The sequence below is a fragment of the Talpa occidentalis genome, unplaced genomic scaffold (genome assembly GCF_014898055.3).
Source record: "Talpa occidentalis isolate TD23 unplaced genomic scaffold, MPIMG_talOcc4v2.1 talOcc4.9, whole genome shotgun sequence".
Classification (NCBI taxonomy): domain Eukaryota; kingdom Metazoa; phylum Chordata; class Mammalia; order Eulipotyphla; family Talpidae; genus Talpa; species Talpa occidentalis.
Window position 1 is genome coordinate 114,555,220 of NW_023605305.1, and position 21,607 is coordinate 114,576,826.

The window sequence follows — 21,607 nt, forward strand, 5'->3', positions numbered from 1 at the left end:
CGCGCTTAGACGTCTGCCTGCTGAGTGGCTTGTTCTGACCTCCCGAGTGCCCAGTGACTCCGGGTCCCTTGATTTGCAGGGCATGTACTTGGTCTCCTCCGTGCTGCTGATCCGCATGAGCATGCCGCTCGAGTACCGCACCATCATCACCGAGGTCCTCGGGGAGCTGCAATTCAACTTCTACCACCGCTGGTTCGATGTGATCTTCCTGGTCAGTGCTCTCTCCAGCATCCTCTTCCTCTACCTGGCTCACAAGCAGGCCCCAGAGAAGCACATGACACCTTGAACTCATGCCCCTGCAGGCTGCTCTGTGCCGGAGGTGTCAAAATTTGGATGTAAAATGGAAAAAATGGAGATCAGGGCCTAATGTTTTTTAAACAAACAAAATGCTGTGGTAGCGCCTTCTACCTCCAGCTCCCACCTCCCTGCTTGGACGGTGCTGGGCTCACGAGTAGCATCGGCCTGAACACAAAATGGTGAAGTAAGGCAAGTGGGTGTTCAGCCGAGAGCGTCCTGTGTGGGCTTGGGGCTGGAGCAGCGTGGAGAGAAGAGAAGACACTGGGGAGAAAACACACTGGAACTCTGGGTAAGATAATCAGGTAGCTGGACCAAACAGGACTTCTGTGTAAGTCAAGGTCACGTGGACTGTCATTAAAATCAGAGATTATAACACTTTGGCCTTAGAGTCATTTTATCAGCATGTGCCTTGGTGCTATGCTTGTGGGAGGTGACGTGGGCAGGCATGAGGGGTGGGTGCCGAGCCATTAAACTGTTCTTTTCTGGAAGGGGATAGGTGTGCCACAGAAATAGTCTACCAAGAAAGACGTCCAGTATGTGATTTTTCATGATGTCCTTTCAGTATTTGTGATTACTTTCAATTCAGTATGCCTCGTTTTTTCCCTTTCCGTCTGCCCCTTATGCTGTGGGATAAAAAATGAATAATGTTAACTGGAATAAGTCTCTTTCCTGTGCTGGAACTCAGTTTTTCATCTGTAAAAGGAAGAAATGCCAGTTAGAACCCTGAGTGTGATTACCAGGAAGTCTCTTTACTACTGAGCCCCCATGCTGCACTTTACTGGTAGGTCTCTAGAGACCCAGTGACGGTTAAAGGCTACAAAGCTGGCCAGAGCGAGAGCACCGTGAAGGTCTAGCCACCACCGCGAAGGTCCACGCACACTCAGAAGACGTTTACTGGTATTTATTTTAGCAACCGCGTTCTTACAAAAGCATGAATTTAATAGGCTTGTCTGCACAGATATTTTAATCAGTAGCTCTCACATATACAGATTTACTAATCATCTTTGGTCCTCAAGGAGCCTGCAGAGAAAGCGATGCCGTCACAGACAAGTGTAGCTCAGTAGGAGCTCGAAGGAGATCCTGTGAGAAGAAGCGACTCCTGCCTTAAGTCTTCTCAGCAGATGGGCAGTGAGCCGTCAGCGCGGCTGCCCAGCCAGGGGCAGCAGAGAGGGCCGCACGAGCTGGTGTCCGGGCATCTCTCTAGCAGCTAGCGAACGGATGGCAGCTTATTCCTTGAAGGATTCCTATTAAATCCCAGCCAGAGCCAGTATTTGCTCTCACATCTCTGTGTCTTCGGAGCTGGAGGCCGAGCTGGAGGCTGTGCTGTGGGCCTGTGTGGAAGAGCGGAGGCAGCGTCAGTGGCCGCGGGGGAGGCCAGGGCAGGTGCGCTTTCTCCAGTCGCCTGACTCAAAAGCAAGCCAGGTCACGTGAGTTCTGCACTTGACTTTGTCCCAGAATGTTGTTTAACACACTTAGCAATTTTTTTAATGTCTGTATTTCTTTTTCATAAAGCCAGCTTGGCACTATAATTACCCTCCTATAGTCATATGATCGAATTCTTAAAGCCAGCTTTTTTAAAATAAACAGTCCAGACTACAAGGTTGGAGGCTGTTAAATGTGCTATGGTCTGAATGTCTGTATCACCCCAAAATTTATGTTGAAATCTTAATACCCAAGGTGATAGTGTTAGGAGGTAGGGCCTTTGGGAGGTGATTGGCCCCCTTTACAAAAGGCCCCTCAAAGCTCACTGGCCCTCCTACCATATGAGGCAAAAAGCAACAGTCTGCACCGGAGATGAGCCATGGTCACCCCAGGATTTTGGATTCCACGCCCTTCAGAACTAGAAGTAAGTGCTTGTTTTTTATAAGCTACCCAGGCTCTGGCATGTTCTTACAGCAGCCCAGACTAACTCTATTAAAAATCAGCATTTCTTATTTATATTACCAATCAGTAGAGTTAATGAAATGGAAAAAAGAATACTATAAAACATGTAGAGTCTTGACTTTGACTAAGTCACTCTTGAACTTCATCTATGAAAAGAAATTCAACAAAAATAAAAATCTGAGACTTACCAAGGAACTCGCCTAATGCAAATATATACAGAATAATGTTTATTCTTTCCTAGTGCTAAAACTTTAATACCTGATGACTATGTAAAGCACAATACTGTCTCTAACCACCACCATCCATTCTCAGGCTTACAATGAACCGGGAGCTGTTTGAGCCACTTTCATAATCTTAGTTAACATAATCTTGATAAGAAGCCTGCAAATTATCCCAGTCTTATAGGAGGGAAATTTTGAGGCGCTGAGGAAATAAATCTTTTTGCCCAAAACTGATAAATGGCAGCTCCGGAATTTGTACTTAGTAGCCTGATTTAGGTTATTCTGGTGGTCCCCACTATAATTTTAATAAACTTATTTCTTCTCTACCCTAGAAAGTTGCTGTCAGCTTCACTGCTGGGAAAAATAAGAAACCTGTTGTCCTTACGCTACATCACCTCCCTCACAATAACTTGCTTTATTCTCTTTACATTATGAGTTAGTATTTTAGGAGCTATGTGGTGCTCAGTGAGGGCCTCTGCTGAGTTAGGTCAGGAGGAGAAACGCGTAGCCACTTACTCGTTCTCTGGGCACGGCCGCCTCGCACTCCGACTGCCCGGGATCGGCTTCCTTGGGCCCAGGGCTGACGTCCAGTGGGTCAGCCATGGAGGACACAATGGGGATTTTCTTAGACTGGAAATAATCGTAGGCTTTCTTCCCACAGACTAAGAGTGTGACTTCCTTCCCGCTGCTCTGGATTCGTTCCACCACCTTCTCATAGGCCTCGCTCTGCACGTTCGCCCCGTCCACCTCGATGAGGACATCCTCGTCCTGCAGCCCAGCCAGGCCGGCTGGGCTGTCCTCCTGTACCTGCGAACAGACCCAGACAAGGCATGTCAGACCAGTTCCCTTTAGAAACGAGTTGAGTTTGAGAATTTATTCTTAACTGGTAATTATTTCTCCTTAAGAAATTAAGGAAGGGCCTCCCCAGTGGCGCAGTGGTTGAACGCTGGGTTGCGAAGCTGCCCGCAGCCTCTGCAGCACCGGTTCGATCCCTGGTTGCTCCCCGGCCACCGGAGGAGGGTCCCACATGGCGCGCAGACCTCTCCTGCCGCCCTCTGCTCCCCTCAGCAGTGTACTTCGGTCCTTCTGCCTGCTCTGCTCCCCGCTCTGGCTCTGGTGAATTCTCTCACCCTCCCGCGCTTCTGACTGTACCCAGTGCATGTATAAACAAATAAATAGATCTTTTAAAAAAAAAAAAAGAAATTAAGGAAGACACTCAGGCATTCCTGTTTATGAAAGCTACAGCTTCCGTCTCGAATGAGTGTTTTAACGGGTGCAAATCATTCTCCGTCTTCTGGATGAAGGCGTTCCGTTTCCTAGGTCCCCTTCATTCCCAGGTTGGAAGCTGTAGGGACAGCCTCGCTGTCCACCCCTGCCGGGCAGGGCGTCAAAGACCAGGAAGCACACGATATCACCCCCAGAGTTAACAGTGACTGCCAGATAGTCACGTCAGTCACTTCATCTGATTTGAAAACATGAAGAGGTAGAGCAGACAGGGGGGCGGGGGGGGCGAGTTTCAGCTGTCCTGGGGCTGTCTTGAAGGGACACTTTGTTTGAACCCAAATGAGACCCTCACTGAGGGGCTTCAGCGCAAGCCCTTTACTAGGTTTTCCGTGGGGGGAGGAAAGGAGCCCCCTACCTGGCTGTGCCCCCGGGCGGCGGAGCCAGGTTACCCACCTCCTTGATGAACGACCCTGGCTGACCCCGAACCGCATTTAAGTGAAAGCCGTAGCCGTTCTCTCCTCGGACCAGCCTGCAGAGCTTAGGCCTGGGATCTCCTGCTTCCTCTGTGGCGTCTGCACACGAGACCTCCAGAGCAGCAGGAGCAGGAGCTTGAGCCTCCTTGACAGAACCATTAGGCAGTTCTTGACTTTGATAGTAGAGGACTGGAGAAAAATGAGCCTTTGAGAAAAGCGGGAGAAAGGTACTCGTGAGTCGTTCCGCTTCATTAAACATGCTGTTCAATTTGCGAGGCCATACATGTTCCACTCCCTTCCCAGATACATCTACCTGGGCTGTCTCTGCTCTCCCTCCAGGAAAAGGACCCAGGCTGAGCTTGGTGATAGCGTCATGGATAGAAACATGGAAACAAACGAAAGCACAGACTGTGGAACGAGGACCCCAAAATAAGCCTAATCGAATTGCTGGTGTCCCTGAGGTGCCGGACTGTGAGCGTGAACAGGGCCCCGGATGGCCACAGCCGCCTCCCTGTGGGATGATTATGCACACTGAGGGCCTGCCCAGTAATCATGCAGAGTCACTTCATCTGCATGGCCCCCAGGGAGAAGGTCTTCAGAGCTGCTTAACACACTTGAGAAAGTGAAACGTTTTCTCTAGAAAAAATGAAAGATAACTTTTTATAACTCTCTGAACACAGGAGACCAGCCACTACCCGCTTGTAACTGGGGAGCCGGGAGGAAGAGTGGAGACCACACATGGTTACAGAAGTTAATGCCCTGGCTCTGTTGTACTCCATGTGCTATTTCCTGTCACCACCAGCACGTCTGCCGAGCGAAACACCTCGCCGTCTTTGCATAGTTCTAGTCCTCACCTCCCCTGGGATGGTCCTGAATACAGACGACGCGTAGAACAGAAACATCTGACTTTTTTTTAAAGATTTAAGAACTTGATTGACAGGGTTTAGTTGAGAGAGCTAGAAGGGAAGTCTCCAACTATTAGTGTCAAACTGTGCTTCTCCCTTTAACTGTGGTATGCTTGATTCTGGTGCAGCCGTTAGTTAAGTTGCTGCTGACAGTGTCCAGGGCATCTGCTGGGCTTGGGTAGAAATCAAGCAGTTAAAGGTGAGCCCGATGTGTACTCTGCCCCGGGTGAGCCTGCACACGCACCTGGCTAAAATTAGACTTCAGGCCCCTGGCCTTATCACAGACCACATCTTCCTTTCTAATTGCGAATAGCTGCGTCTCAGAACCTCCTGCTTACCCAGCTAAGCAAACTTCAGAACTTTCGGTGACACTTGTGTAAGCTCCTCATTTCTTTCTTTCAAGTGTGAACATTATCACAGTGACTCATTGTCTGCAGAAACACCTCTGACAGCACGGCCCAAACAGGCAAGTCAACCACAGCTGACAGTGGAGCTGATCTTGAGGCAAAGTACAGTGACATTAAACAGAGTTTCTATTCATTATTCATTCAAATGAATGAGGGTGTAGTCGGTGCCTGGAACTTTATTCACCGAGGGCATTTATCTCAAAGAGCCAACTTCCATCCGCACCTACCTACGGGCCTTACTGTCAGGAGGAGGAGAGAGGAGAGAAAATGAAGACAGGCAACCTATGGATAGATGCTCTCTAACACCAACCAAAACAAAGTCAGAGTTCAATCATCCTGCCGTGAGATTAGGAGGAGCTGGGACGGGCTTGGATGCCAGAATCCCCTTTACAGCAGCTGAGCAGTGACCTGACTCTGCATGGCCTTTTCCACCAGCCGAGAGCTCACCACTCTGCAGATACGGCACCCTGTTCCTGGCCGATGCAGCTGTGCTAGGACAGAAGCTCGCTCCCTACAGATCTGCTCGAGTTGGTCAATCTGTGCAATACAAAACACCTCAAAAATAAGTCTAATCCTCTTTGTATATAAAGAGTTTGAAAGTTTTGCAATACAGGTATAATTTTAAATGTATAATTTTTATTTCACAAATAAAATACATTCACCTCTCAGTATAAGCCAGTGTAATTGGCTGTTGTGACTATCAGTGAGATTGCATGTGGCCAAAATGTTTGTTCTGTCGTTGGGCAGAGTGTTCTGTATGTGGGGTTAGGTCTAGTGGGTTTGTCATGTTCGAGTTCTCTTGTTCCTGTGTTCTGTCCACTATTGAGACTGACATATTGAAGTCTCCAATGATTAGTGTAAAAACTGTTCATCCCTTTAATTCTGTCAATTTTGCTTCATATATTTTTTTCTAGCTTTATTGAGGTATAATTGACAAAATTACCCAAGGTGTACAGCGCGATGATTAACTCATTTAACCCTCACTGCCACCCTTCACAGTAGCTATCTCACAGCTGAGGAAACTGAGGCACAAAGAACACAGCTTGCCCAAGGTGACTAGTAATTTCAAGTATGGTCCAACCAATTCAGTAGACTAATATGATCATCTCCCGAAGCAATGTCAGTATAATATTAAATTGCCTTTTTGTGTGGAGGCAGAGTATCATCAAGTTCTGGGCTTTTCTATAGTCATCAAAATCAAGTCTCATTTAGAATTCATGTAATTTCCTTTAAGATAATCTTGTATGAATTCCTATTTAAACTTGAACTTCTTAGTTTGTTTATTCTTTCTATCCTAACTAGATATTTTAAATATTAACTATACACTAGTAAATTATCCATCAACACATTGTCTTATGTATGGACTTATGCATATTAAATGTGTTTTACTTTTCCATCCAAATATGATAATAAATTTGCTTAGGGTAGGAACAAGTTGCAGGCCACTACACATATGTTCAGGTTGACATTGTTCTAACAGCAACAATATTTTATGTCTGGTTTTTCCACTAACTAAAAACCCATTGTCTATCCAGTTCACTCTTTTAATCTCTAGACAAGTATTTTGAAAGATCTAGTCAAGATGTGTTGAATACAGGGCCTCCCCGGTGGCGCAGCGGTTGAGCGCTGGGTTGCGAAGCTGCCCGCAGCCATTGCAGCGCTGGTTCGATCCCCGGCTGCTCCCCGGCCACCGAAGGAGGGTCCCACATGGAATACAGGGCCTCCCTGGTGGCGCAGCCGTTGAGTGCTGGGCTGTGAAGCTGCCTGCAGCCTCTGCAGTGCCAGTTCGATCCCCAGCTGCTCCCCGGCCACCGGAGGAGGGTCCCACATGGCGTGCAGACCTCTCCTGCCGCCCGCTGCTCCCCTCAGCAGTGTACTTCGGTCCTTCTGCCTGCTCTGCTCCCCGCTCTGGCTCTGGTGAATTCTCTCACCCTCCCGCGCTTCTGACTGTACCCAGTGCTTGTATGTATGTATGTATCAATCAATAAATAAATAAATCTTTAAAAAAAAATGTGTTGAATACAAGTAAGGTGTTGGAGTAAAACAGACACACACATCAATGGAACAAAAGAGAAAACCCCAAATGAACCCCCATATATATGGTCAGTTTATGACAAACAAGCCAAGAATATACCATTAAGAACAGTCTCTTCAATAAATGGTGCCGGGAAAACTGAAAAGCCACAGATAAAAGTATGAAACTAGAGCACTGTTTGATACCGTACACAAAAAGAAAACATGGATTAAAGACTTGAATGCAAGACCTGAAACCATAAAACACCTAGAAGGAAACAGGCAGTCAACTCCATGACACCAATCTTAATATTTTTGGATTTAACACCAAAAGAAAAAAAATCTAATGGGACTACATCAAACTAAAGCTGCTGCACAGCAAAAGAAACCACCAACAGAACCAAAAGGCAACCTACTGAATAGAAGGAAATATTTGTAATTCATATCTGATAAGGGGTTAATACGTAAAATATAGAAAGCATTCATATAACTCAGTAGCAAAACAAGCAAGTAACTGCTTTAAAAGAGGTAGAACATCTGAATAGACATTATTCCTAAGACACACAGATGACCAGCAGGCGCCACTAATCAAGCACATGCAAATAAAAAGCCCAATGTGATTGCCTCACACCTTATATAAAGGCTATTGTCAAAAAGTAAGACATAACAAGTGTTGGCAAGGATGTGGCGATAAGAGAATCTTTGTGCAGTCGGTAGGAATGCAAATTGGTGCCGCCACTAGGGAAAACAGTGGAGAGTCCTCAGAAAATTAAAAATATGACTACCATATGATCCACCAATTCCACTTCTGATTCAAAAAGATCTACACACCCCTATGTTCGTTGCCACATTATTTACAGTAGCCAAGATATACAAACCACCCAAGTGTATACTGATGGATGAGTGGGGAAAGAGAATATTCTAGACAAACAGTTGAATATTATTCAGTCACAAAAAAGAATGAAATCTTGCCATTTGCTCCAACATGGTTGGACCTTGAGGGCATTATGCTAAGTGAAATAAGGCAGAGAAAGACAAATACTGTATATCACTCATGTAGAACCTTAAAAGCAAAAAACTAAGTTCATAGATAAAGAGAACAGATGGGAAGTTGCCAGGTAGAGTGGGAGTGGAGACCATGGATGAAGTGGGTCAAAAGGTATAAACTTTTGGGGCCTCCCTGGTAGCTCAAGGGGCTAAGCACCGCACTAGGAAGTAATCCGCAGCTACTGCAGCACAAGTTCTAACCCCGGCCAGCCAGGGAACAACCCACATGGTGAGGCAGACCTCTCCTGACTCGCCCGCTGCTCCCCTCATCAGAGCATTTCAGTCAGTCTGCCTGTTCTGTTCCCCACTCTGTCTCTGGTGAATACTCTACCCCCTGCATCTCTGGTCTGTACCGTAGCTCTTGTGTGCATAAATAAATCTTTTTTAAAAAGTATAAACTTTCAGCTGTAAGGTAAGTTCTGGGGCTGTGATGTGCAGCATAGGGACTGTATTTAACAATATATTGCATATTTGAAAGTTGTAAACATAATATCTTAAAAACTTATCACTGCCATTCTGAGCTTCAATTCAGCCTTAATGATATTTGTTATACCCCTTCCAGTTTGAAGAACAGAGTAGTAACTCAGCCCAAGTGTGAGGACTTGAGAGAATCGTGCCAGACTTCACGTGTTAAGACGTGGCCTGTTGTCACTCACCAGCCTATACAGGTTGTCAGCCTCCTTGTCCACCACCAGCAGCGACGTCTGATCCCCGCCCTTTCTGATCAGCGCCACCACGCTGTCGTGGTCAAGGGACTCCACGGACTCGCCGTTGACCGCAACCACCAGGTCGTTGTTCTTCAGGCCAGCCGCCTCCGCTGGGCTTCCAGAATCTATGTCCTTGATGATTTGACCTACCCAAGAAATAAAAAGGCCACGGGATTTCCGGTGGGGCCCACAGCCCTAATGAAATAGACACAAAACGCTGCTGTCCCTCCCGCTGCCTTTCCAGAAAGCCCGAGAGCGCCCCAGCCAGCCTCAGCCCTGCTCAGAACTCGCTCCAGCAACAGACCCAGCCAACCAGGAAAGGGTCTCAAGGGAATGATGTTTCTAAGTGTCTGGCTTTTAATCTCAACAAAATAGCATCCTAAGCATTAAGGGTCAATAAATTCCCAGTCAGTGGGCAGACTTGGGACCACACAGGCCCCAGCTCCTTAGCCTGACAGAGGTTCTTCGTGGTCTTGCTCTCCCGCCCACCTCTAGTCTGGTCTCCTGCCCTCTCCGGTAGATGCTGCTCAAGCTGCCCATATTTCCCTGCTTTGCTCACACAACTCCCGTCCTCCTTGTCCCTGCTCCAGCTACTTGACCAAATCCCGGTCATACGAAAGCCTGAGCTCAGGGGCCACTTCTACATGAGGCCTTCCAGGACCTTCCAGTGAGGCGAGCTCCCACCCGAGTTCCCACAGGGCCTCCCTCGCCCTGCACCCAGGCGCACCTGGCGCTCTTCAGCTGCGCACACGCGTCCCGTCTCCTGTGCTCACTAGGAGGCTCCTTGACTGAAAAACTCCCGTCCTGTTGCCTTATATTCGCAAAAGCCCTGAGCACTTTTTTTTACATGTTAACCAGCTCAGTAGTTGGCCCGTTACTGTAAACATACATCATGAGAAGGGCAGCTTCTAGGCAAGTGCGTTTGCCGACCTTTCGTGCGTTCACTCGCCCCGGAGGCCGGCCGCTCTTTCTTTGCCGAGTCCCAGGGAGTCAGAAGGATTCCTGGTTCTCTGAGCCCTAGCGCCTACCCCCCCCACCCCGCTCTGCCTCAGAGTTAGTGGTGGGTGACTGGCTACGCCAGCTCACAAGAACCGCTTCCGCAGTAGACTTCTCGAGTGTGCATTCCGTGACAGCATGTGGGTAGCTTAAACTCCGGGTGGTGGGGATATTTATTTACATTACCCCCCCCAAAAAACAAAAAGCTGTAACAGGACTCCACCCACCCCCACAGGGCCAATTTACCAACAGTACTGCTCAAATCCCAGATTCCACCTAATCAATCAGCTGTAAAAATTTGGGGTACCAAGCATCAGACCCCCATTGGACATGGGGGCTGACCCCAGTATGCCTTTAGTTTCTTCCTGGCCCCTCGCGCATCTGCGAGGGAGTCGGAGTCTATCAGAGCTCTGGAGTCAGACCCGGGAAAAAAATTGGACGGTGTCGCTGCCAGATCTCCTGCCTCACCCTTGTGCTCCGGGCCTGCCTTCAGGTAGAAGCCGTAGCCGTTGCTGCCCTTCTTCATCTCCACGACCCTGGGCTGGTGGGGCAGCAACTTCAGACTGGCCGTTTCTCTCTCGAATCGTATCTTCTGCTCGCTGTGGCGCTTGTCCGTCTCCTTGTCGACCAGCAGGAACATGATACGGCTTCCCGCCTTCTTCACCTGCAACGACACACAGCGCGTCGACGTCAGCCTCCGAGAAGGACGCTGAGAAGCACGAGTGTCGCAGTGGAGGTGCGCGGTCTCGGGAGTCAGCGGGAACGGGGGGATTTAACGGGCATTTGTCTCACTTCCATGGTCATTTTTCCCCTTAGGTCTGAGCTCCTCCACATCCATGCTCCAGAAACCAAGTGGGAGCTGGGATCCAGAAAACCCCGGTGCTTAGGTGGAGGCGAGGACACCCACTTGGAAGAGGAAGAAGTAGTTTACATGGACAGATCTGCCAAGGAGAATCTCTACCAAGAGAAGCGGTGTTGGTCAGTTTTCAACATTCCCTGTGACCTCAAAGAAAACCTCGGCACGATTTCCCTGTGCAGTGGAGCTGGGACATACAATTTGGGGTAACAGGACTTCCGACACCCCCCATGTGTATCTGTATTCGTTGCCACGCTGGTTATCTTCCAGCTTGTATGAAAGCATTTTAGTAAGATGGACTTTATTTTAAATGCAGAGGGAGCTGCCAAGCAGATCCAAATAAGGTCCAAACGGCAAAGTGAAGGGTCTTTAGAACACTTCAAGGTAACATGAAACTAGCAAAGGCTTTATTCCAAACCCCCACATGAACACTGCTTTTGCCAGCAGCGAGTTTGCTCACGCTTATTATAAAGGGGCAACTTCCCATCGTGATGTTCCTCCCTCCTAGACTGCTCTCCCGTCTTCCTGCCACTTCTAGTGAGAGTGGAATGCAAGAAAAGGTGAGAACAGCACCTCTCGGGACTATACCTTTTCAACCACTTCCTCGTGGCTGGCATTTTCTACGTTTTCGCCGTTCACTTCAATGACATGATCATCAGCCAAGACCCCAGCTCTCATAGCCACACCTTGAGGCGTTATATCTTCCATGTACACTCCCTTTTTACCTGAAAGTCAAGGCAACAGACAAGTGTGACAGATCGATCACCTGCGCAGCCATCAAGGATTTTCTCCCCATCGTAAAACCAGAGCCTCCAATTTTAGGGCTAACTCACGTAGATTTTGGCTTCTGATCTAGAATTACAATACTAGATTCTAGCACAAAGCTTGACATGGCCATTATGCTGCTGTTTTTTGTTGACATGAATAGAACTTCTGAGCCTAAGTAAAGGCAAGAAAAGAATCTCAGTGGCCAGACAGCACCAAACTCTCCCGAGTGCATCCCTGCGTCCTATTTCCTTTCTCTGTACTTGCAGAACTAGAAGGTGGCCACTCCATCTGTCCCCTTGAATTCGTGCTGCTGCCGACCATGACCGGGGTAATAAATCTCTCTGACGCAGACTGAGAAGGACCGAGCAGCAGGAGGAAGGGAAGGGTTCAGAGACGCTGGTTTGGGTTGGGGGTGTGGTTTAGGTGCTTCTTTAAGGAATGATGTCAATTCTTTCAAGATATTCGTATTTCAATCCAGTCAAAGGGTAGCTTATTAATGACATAAATCATTCGTAAGAAATAGCGGTAACTTAAACTCTGCTTCCTTAAACACTTAATGTTTCTCCTATTACCTGGTTATATATTATCGGGAAGAAAACATTTTTTCATTAATCTAAACCATTCACCATTTACATAAGCATAAGAGCCAAATGAGTATAATTTGAATCTTGTTACCACTTTACTGATAATGGACTTCTAAGAAATGCCAAGCTTCCTCGATCACCTAAAACATTGTCCTCAAGTGGCAGATTGGAGAAATTCCTCTCACAGGGAGTCTGCATCTCTGAGCTACAGGTTAAATTGGAACAATGTATGTTTCCCACTAAACTGCTATCACTTACCAGTCAAGACCTCCCACAGGACCTCTCCCAAACAAGACTGTGGACAAGCAACACTACAGTGGGATCAAAAGGCTGACGCAGCGCCTAAGGTTCCAATCCCGATCCCCAGAAACCATTACAGAACCAGTGTCAACAGGCCCCAAGTCGGCCTGAAACGGGGTTTCTAGCACTTCCCGATGGTTGAGGTTTTTCAAATCACTACGTACCTCTCAGCTAGAGGTCAGGGACACAGCTCAGGCTGAGCCTACGTTAAATGTCACGGGGTGGGGATCCTGTACTGTCCTCGGCCACCATGACAGCGCCCGACATCAGTAGGTGCTCCAGAATTTGTTGAATCAATGAGTGACGCCGCAGAAATATTCTTACTCAAAATTCCTACTCAAAAGTAGCTATTAGGAAGATCTTCATTTTTCTTGCTTCTTATTCCCTATTCTACGCTCCACCCCTACCCTAAGGAAGCTAGAAAAGAAGAAAGTAGTATCAACCCTCTAAGGCTTAGCGGAACACAGGGGGACAGGAGTGTCAGCGCCCCCAGCCCTGTGCTGCTGCCCACTGTGCTGAACCCTCACACTGCTCACTGTGCTGAGCTCATGGGGAGGGCCGGGGAGGAGCTGCTGATGGTTGTCCTTACTACCTTCTTCTGGAAAGCAGCGTCCATGCCCATCCTCAAGCTCACCTTGGACAGTTTTCAGAGAGAAGCCGTAGCTGCTGCCCTCCTTCACCAGGTAGCAGAGGCGGGGCTGGGCCCAGGCATGCACCCCTCCATTCAGCACAGGCGGCAACTTCTTGTCATTCACATCCAATTCCTGGCTTTGACCCAGCTCTGTCAAGTTGACCTGTTTTTTCACGGCTTTCTCGTAGGAATCCCCGTCCAGAACCAGCAGAGTCACTGAATTCCCGCTCTTTCTGAACAGATCCACCACCTCGGAGAAAGGAAGCAAAAGGTCGCTTTAACCAGCAATCATCTATCGACGGCCAGAGGCGATGCTCTGGAGGCTCCGATAGGCCCCGACACCCAAGCAGTCGGCAGATGTTACCCCTGCCCTCCTGAGGCCCAGGTGGAGCTAGGCTGGGCTTGGCGCACCCTCGCTGTCTAGAATTTGGCCCCACCCAGACCAGGGGATTTCGCAAGGTCTGGTCCTTTCTAGGGATAAATGCTGGAGCACAAAAGTCCTCCTGGGTCTACGGGGACAGCCCAGCGCCATGAGAAGAGCTCCCGCTCGCAGGCAGACACATTTGGGGTAAGGTCAGACCCTTCCATGTGTTCCTGCACGAACATTCCAGCAGGCTCGGTTATCTGAGGAGCCACTTGCTTCTCTGTAAAATGGCAAGTTGTACCTCATGGGTTCTGGTAAAGATTTAACAGAATAACAGCTATGACAGGACCTAGCATCGCTCCTGGCCTGTCGCAAACAAGCAATGCACTCAGACCTGACACCATGCGAGTGTGCACTGGGCACTCCTATTCTAGTCGAGGCGTGAGCCTCGCAGCCCTGGGGAGGTGCAGGAAGCTTGGCTGGCTGGCCCTCAGGGTGTCTTGTCTCACCAGGGGCAGCCAGGGAAGCCCCACTGATCTCACAATCTCCAGTTATCAGAGATGGGGAGCCTGGGGAGAGCCTGCAAGCGGAACACCCGTGTCTCATTCACCTGCATATGTTCCTCCTTGTCGACAAAGACCCCGTTAATCCGCAGAACCCTGTCCCCGTCCTGCAGGCCGGCCTGCTCCGCCGGGCTGTTCTTCTCCACCAGCCGGACCAGGTGGCCGTCGGTGTCCTTCTCGATTCGCAGGAAGAAGCCATAGCTTTGTCCTTCTTGTTTGGAGAGCTTACATGCGCGGGGGTGGAAAGAGGAAGCCATTTCTGGGACGAGAAAAACAAATGGATAAAGTCATGGGAAAAAATTGAATTGGAGTGAGAACTTGTCCCGCATCTCCTACAATTCTGTTCTTCTAGTCACATCGCGTCTGGAAGGCTGGGAACGGCATGGGGTGGGTCTAGGGACCCCTTCCATGACTCGCTCATGATGGCTAAATCTATACAAGGCCCCCAGAGTGGACTTTCCCTGGAATTTCAGGCCCACGTACACGGCTGGGGCCTGGATACACAGGCTTCCTCTCCATAGCCCCCGAAACACGTTCCTAGGCCCCTGACCTAAAGCAACTGGGCTAAAAATATTAAGAAAACACAAGCCGCTTTCACTCAGATGTTTGGTGTAATTGCGCTGTTTGAGGCAACGCCGAGGAAGAGCCAGGTGTACCTGAGGGTGTTGGTTCACAGCTCGACAAGCCACATAACCACGCCGCCCCAGCGCCATCCCCTCAAACACTTGAAGAACCCCACAAGTTCTGGCACGGGGGTTAAATCTCAGGGCGAGACAAACCCACCGCTTTGCCTCTCCCGTCGGGGAGAACACACCTTCACAACAACTTGGGTGAATGATACTGTGAGAAAGAAGAGGGCGATGCGGGCCACGAGAACAAAGGGTCTCAGAAGCGGGGAGGCGCTGGGAAGAATCAAAGATGACTCCCCGGAGAAATGGCTTTTCCGAGACCAGGAGGAGGAGTGGGCGGGAAAGTGGGTCAGGACAAGGAGACCTCAAACAAGTTAAAAATATCAGCGCTGCCCTTTGGAGAGGCAGCCCGGGTGGTCGTCCAGAACAGGGAGGGATGCTCAGCAGCGGAAAATCCTCCTGTCATCGGGTCAAGCTTCCCTGCAGGAGCCGCACGTTCCCCGCCCTCCTGCCGCCCGGCTGGAGGAGCAACAGGAAGGCCAACAGCTGGGCTTTGGCGCCCAGTTTCTAGAAGTCTCTGGCATCTCCAGCCCCTCCTCGACGAGCTGAGAGCCCAGCCCTGCTGGCGTCTGCCGCGGCCAAGGAGCCGACGGCTGGGTTGGCTGGTCACGCTGCCCGCGGGGCAGGCCTCTCGTTCCCGGTGTCACAGTTTCCTATCGGCGAGTCATCTCTGACCCTTGTGGCCACAGACGTACAGTGCCAACGGGGCAGACACCTCCCACTGCGGTGACCTGGCCTCCTCGCCAGGCCTCACCTCCTGGCAGCCCCACTGCCAGCGGCGCGCATGGCCAAGCAGCCAGACGCAGGAAACAAACTGACACGGTGTCTTCCCAAAGCCCGGGCCTGAGCCTCCCTGGGTGTCAAGGGAAGAGGAGGGTGCAGGTGCCCACCGGGGAGCCCAGCAGCGCTGCCAGCACGGCCACCAGGAAGACGCTGCCCTGGGAGGAAAGGCGCGGGCGCTGGGGAGCCAGTGGGCGGCCTCTCGCGCAGCCAGCGGCGTCTGCTGGGGTAACCACCGTGGCGTCTAGACGGCTGCTGGGCATGGCCCCGGGTACGAGCGGGCGTGTCACCTGCAGGAAGGAACTGAGCCTGCTGCAGCTGCCCCCGCCCCGGGATGAACACCAATAACACCCGCAGGGCTGCCAGGACCAGTCGCTTCTTGACAAGCCCATGTTCCACACCGGCAGGGATCACAGCCTCTGACCAGCTTCCTCCTGCCGTCCACGGTGCTCATTTCCATGTTATCACAAACTTTCACCTGACTTGCCTAGCGTGTCTATGCCACCTCTGCTTGGCAGTTTTTAGCCTGTTTAAGCTTCTATTTTCTGGACCCCAGAACATCAGTCAGTCAAGGAATTCTTGAATCTTTATCTCCTAGGCTGCAATCCTAACAAAACCTCAAGTAAGCACTTACGAGACCTCAACCAGGTCGCATCCACCCTGGGTTAAGACGCCTTTGTCTGCAGAGCCTCTAGCCTAAGAGCACTTCTGGTTTTGGCTGGAATCCACATCTCTGTCCAAACCTAGATCCTATCAACTCTCCCCTTTATAGAGCTGAAAGCCTGGGGGTGGTGACAGGGCTTAGGAGGGTGAAACCCATGAAATTTGATGGCACTTACAGAACCTCATCCAAATGCTACAAAACTGCATGTTCTTATCATCCAAACAAAGACCATTAGATGTCACATTTCCATCAAGAGGCAGGGCTGTCTGTGAGCCGGATGGGATGGTTCATTTCTAAGGCACCCGACTTCACACCCAGCAGTGCAGCTGCACGATCTTAATCTCCCTCTCTGCAGGTAGAGGGTAGAAAGTGAAGCCTCCTACCAGGAGGGCTAGTTTGTGGGAGGAAAAAGAGACAAGGTTTTCCTGGGTTCTCAGTAGAGACCCACAAGCCTGACAAAGACAAATCACTATTTTTGGGCAAAATCTCAAGTTGTTTTTTTGTTTGTTTGGTTCAAGTGTTCAAGTAGCCAGATGGTAATTACTCAGCTCTGCTCCAGCTGCCCCACTGCCGCCAGCCGCCATATTTCCCTCCCGCCAATTCAGCCACTAAAGGACTAATCCTGGCGCCCATCCATCGGTGCCCACACCGGATTGATAAAATATTTAACACCTTCACTTGTGCCAATGGAGACAGTTGATCAAGACCCTAAAGGCCTGGCCTTACATGGGATGCTCCAGTCCTTGAAATGATTTGCTTTGCCATCTTGCCGAGTAACAATTCAACTAGGAGTCACGAGAGCTGGGCTCTGGTCAAGCTCCAGTCCTGGGTCTGTCTGGTCCATCTCCTGGGGTCACACTGGCCCCTGAATTAGGGCTGGATCCATCCCTTCAGCCAGACCTGTCACTGCTTCATAATAAGGATGCCAGGGACTCTAGAACATGGGACTGAATTAGGAAGGGTTTTTGTATTTTTTTTTAATTTAAATTTTATTTTTATATTCCCTATACAATTATAACCGCCTTTTTTTGACCCCAATCTCTCCTTTCCCCACCTCCACCCCCCATAGAGTGTCTCTGGTTCATAGTTGTTTGTTGATTTTGATATTTTCTTTCTTATAGTTATTCTTTTTCCTGGTCCCTTATTTAAGTTTTCTAGATTCCTGCTATGAGTGAGACCACCCGGTATTTTTCTTTCTGGCTTGTTTCGCTGAGCATGATCCCTTCCAGCTCCATCCATGTTGCTGCAAATTGCATGTGTTTATCTTTTTTGAATGCTGAGTAATACTCCATGGTGTATATGGACCACAGTAGGATCTTTGTATTTAAAGATCAGTCATCTCTTCCCCCCATCTTCTGCCTCCTAACAAAATCTGGTCATCTGACCCCTATGGCTACAGACAGACATATAACTAGGGAAGGCCTCGGAGTTTCTATATCATATCAGCAATCATCTGATGCTGGAGTCCATTAAATCTTCAGTGGGCTTAATTCCACAGCTCAAAGAGCCAAAATAAAATACTAGAAGTGAAAGAAAGCTATAATCATTTCTGAGTTCTGGGGAAAAAGTCGATTCTTGGCAGCAAAGTGGCTTGTCTGTGAGAAAGAGAACAAAGTGCTGGCTGCTGGTCAGGAAAGACCCAGGGGTGAGGGCCAAGGAGATTTTTTAATCAATTTTAATTATTAATTATACCTTTAGACCCCACATTCTTCTAAAAGGGTTAGACTATCATTACCAGGAAGGACAATGCTATGCCCATGGTCAAAAAGAAAAACTAGGTGCACTCTAGAGGGTAGTGAGGTCGGGAGCAACAAGGGAAGACCGTCGGGGTGGCCAGGGAAGAACTGTGCCCACGGAGCTATTTCCCACAGGTCAGCACCTGGAGAACCAGGGCCTGCTCCCAGGCAGCTACCAGCTTGGGCCTGAACGTGAGCCTGAGTGAACCAAGACCCATCTCCCCCGCAGCGGGTCTGTGGAGAGTTGACCTGGGAGCTGAAGCTGACCTGAGGGGACCGGACCCAGTGAGACCCAAGCAGCTGAGGCGCTTGAAGGCCAAGAAGAAGGCTCCGAACCCACACTTTGTGTTTGGGACTAAAGCAGCAGGGCTTTCCTCACAGGGCTGGTTGGGGAAAGAGAGTCCATTTTATTAGATCCTAATGTCAGTGGGCTGCTGAGAAGTGGGCACTCAAGGTCTCTGTGCTGAGAATGTTCCTGTGGAAATGTCCATTTAATTTTTTAAAATTTTTTGGTTTTTATTTTCCTTAAGATTTATTCATGCATAGAAGAACTGAGGTATAGACCAGAGGTGTGGGGGGTGAGAGGATTCACCAGAGACAGAGTGGGGAACAGAACAGGTGGATCTACTGAAATACACTGCTGAGGGGAGCAGCGGGGAGACAGGAGAGTCTGCTGCGCCATGTGGGTAGCTCCCTGGCCAGGGATCGAACTTGTGCTGCAGTGGCTGGTGATAGCTTCATAACACTGAGACTTTAACCCCTGCGCCACCAGGGAGGCCCCTCCGCTTAAAACATATCATGGGGACCTCCCTGGTGGCACAAGGGGTTAAGCACAGCATTATGAAACAAACTGCAGCCTCTGAAGCACGAGTTCAATCCCCGGCCGGCCAGGGAGCAACTCACATGGCACAGCAGACCTCTCCTGACTTGCCCGCTGCTCCCTTCAGCAGTGTACTTTGGTCAATCTGCCTGTTCTGTTCCCCACTGTCTCTGGTGAATCCTCTCACCCCCCACATCTCTGGCCTGTACCCCGCTCTTGTATGCATAAATAAATCTTTTTAAAAAATAAATAAAATAAAACATATCATGGATGGGCCTCCCTGGTGGCCTAGAGGTTATGTCTCACAGCCATCACCATCACGGCCTGAGTTTGATCCCTGCCCAGGGAGGTGACCCACATGGCACAGCAGACCTCTCCTGTCTCGCCCACTGCTCCCCTCAGCAGTGTATTTCGGTCAATCTGCCTGTTCTGTTCCCCACTCTGTCTCTGGCTAATCCTCTTACCCCCACCTCTGGCCTGTACCTCAGTTCTTCTATGCAAAAATAAATAAATTTTAAAGAAACGGTGAACCTGGGTTCCCTGGAACATCTGCTGCCCTAAAGCAAAGTTATCCGTCTTTAACTCCTCCTGTGAGCTTCCAGGGATTACTCTGTAAAGGAATCCTGAAGGTGGTTAACACCAGAGGAAACACAGGCCAAAGGGCAGCAAATCCTTCTAAGAAGGAAAAGGAATGCCAACTCCTAGAGAAAAGGCAGCAAAAATTATGGGATCTTCATTCACAACTCAACCCTGGGAGGCACCACTCACCCCCAAAGGCACCCCCTGGTTTCTCCGAATAAAAAGAGACAGACTGAGTCGAAATGGTGGCGATCTACAGACCACCGGGTGGTGCCAGCACGAATACATCGTGTCACTGTCCGGCGTGGAGTCAGGCATGGTTTAATCCCTGCTTAATCCTCACAATCACCTTACAAGTTAGAGTCTCAACCCGTGCGGCTCACACCATCACCTGTAGAGATTGATCAAAATAAATGCCCAGGGGTCACCTCAAATTGATACACTCGGGATCTCCAGGCTTAAAATATGAACATCGTTTTAGCAATTTTGAAACCCAACAAGGTTAAGAAACTTGTGCTTCAAGCCTCCCTCTGCTGCTCCTAACTCTTCTCTCCCCCCAGTCTTGAGCTCATACCCTCATGGGCCAGAGAAGAATGTCAAGGCTGGTTGAACTATTAACAGCCTCCTTGAGCTCGACTTCACTGAGCTTGAGAGAGCAAGGTGACGGCCTGGGCAGGAGAGGCCCTTGGTCACCCTCCACCGTCCTCAGAGGCCAGCGCTGCCCGCAGTCCAGGGGTGTGTGCAACTCAGAGTTGAGCTTGGCACCTCCCTCCCCAAGTTCTAGTTCTGAGCCAGGCATCTTAGAATCAGGCAGATAAAAATCACCTTAAACAACTCCCACAGGCGCTTACGATCCTATGAATTTGAAGGGCCTCTCGCCACCTCCGAACCTGAGGCTTTGGGTAGAGTCCCAAGCTCCATGCATGTCTGAGACCCCGCAGTCATCCCGCGACTGCCAGTCATCCCGGGAGCCCCTGAGTAAGCGCTACTAGCTGGCTCTGTCTCAGAGTTTCTAGCTCCTTCCAATCCCTTCCCTCCCCTCAAACAACCAGCTCACTGAGCACACTGGAGTGGGTAAAGTCTATTTAAGATCATAAACGCAGGTTCTGGTGTCGGTCCATAGGTACAAATGCCATAAGACCTACAACATGAGATGCAGGAGGCGTCAGAAAGTCGGTAGGATTTGATTCAGAGCGTGACCACAGGAGGGTGGAATTACAGCGGATCCGGAAGTAGAACAAGAACATTTTAGACACAAAATAGAGTGTGGACATCAGGCATGGAAGAGGGAAATGTCTGGGGTATTGCCAAAGAAGGGCTAAAAACCCAACAGTCTGAAGGAACAGCCAAGAGAAGGGGTGGCCAGCTAGACCGTAAGGGCCTGGGAACACCAGCCGAGATCTGGCCTCAGCTCGGGAGTCGGCTGGCACCACTGACGGCGTTTAAGCAGAGGAATAAAGGGGTCAGCGTTGACCTCCAAGAACAGTAGGTGGGATGGACTGGAGCAGAGAGAGACTGGAGGGAGGCCAGGAAGAGACTGGCGTCCTGCTCACCCGCAAGAGGGGGCTGACCGGCCTGCAGTGAGGACGGAATGGAGGTGACAGAGACAAATCTGCTCCCTCAGATTTCTCCATGCAGAGGTGGCCTCAGCGAGGACAGGTGTGACAACACAGTGTCCAGAATGTCCCCACACACTGCCCACGGCCAGGATGAGGCGCAAAGGCCCAGCCCTGGGCGCTGTCAGAGCCCACGGGCCCCTGTGACAAGCCCGATCACGTTCTCTTTCCACACGTAGTTTCCTCAAGGATTCCCAGGCCTGGGGGTTCCCTGCCGTGTGGAGGAGCCTCTACCCCACGGAGTGGGGTGTGCAGGGAAGTCGTCACAAAGCCCATTTCAAACACAGTCGGCCTTTGGCGTCTCTCAGCTCTGAGCTTCCAGAACCTGTGACTCGGCAGCAATCCTCTCGCTCTGTCTGCTCTCCGCAAGGCCCCGCTGTAGACTTTCTCGGAATTTAAGTTGCATTTTTCTACTAACCAACCTTGATGTTTTCCTACTTCAAGTCTACACTGCCTCTCTCCTGTGGACCAAAACGTGTCCCT

General features: G+C 49.8%; 2 protein-coding genes across 14 annotated transcripts in view; one reads left to right on the forward strand and one right to left on the reverse strand.

The window, feature by feature from the left end:
* The window catches only part of GPR89A (G protein-coupled receptor 89A), a 34,479-nt gene extending 31,034 nt beyond the window's left edge, over nt 1-3,445 (forward strand). The window contains 1 exon segment of the mRNA XM_037501340.2: nt 80-3,445. Within this exon segment, the coding sequence (XP_037357237.1) occupies nt 80-286 (207 nt within the window). The 3' untranslated portion in view covers nt 287-3,445.
* Nucleotides 1,177-21,607, reverse strand: part of PDZK1 (PDZ domain containing 1) — a 32,221-nt gene continuing 11,790 nt past the window's right edge. For all 13 annotated transcript variants that reach the window (XM_037501338.2, XM_037501333.1, XM_054690823.1 and 10 more), the window contains 8 exons: nt 14,288-14,499; nt 13,317-13,563; nt 11,619-11,755; nt 10,643-10,838; nt 9,128-9,324; nt 4,080-4,304; nt 2,919-3,209; nt 1,177-1,628 (listed from right to left, as the gene is read on the reverse strand). In XM_037501338.2, coding sequence (XP_037357235.1) covers nt 1,575-1,628; nt 2,919-3,209; nt 4,080-4,304; nt 9,128-9,324; nt 10,643-10,838; nt 11,619-11,755; nt 13,317-13,563; nt 14,288-14,497 — 1,557 coding nt within the window. In that variant the 5' untranslated portion in view covers nt 14,498-14,499 and the 3' untranslated portion in view covers nt 1,177-1,574. The remainder of the gene's footprint in view (nt 1,629-2,918; nt 3,210-4,079; nt 4,305-9,127; nt 9,325-10,642; nt 10,839-11,618; nt 11,756-13,316; nt 13,564-14,287; nt 14,500-21,607) is intronic.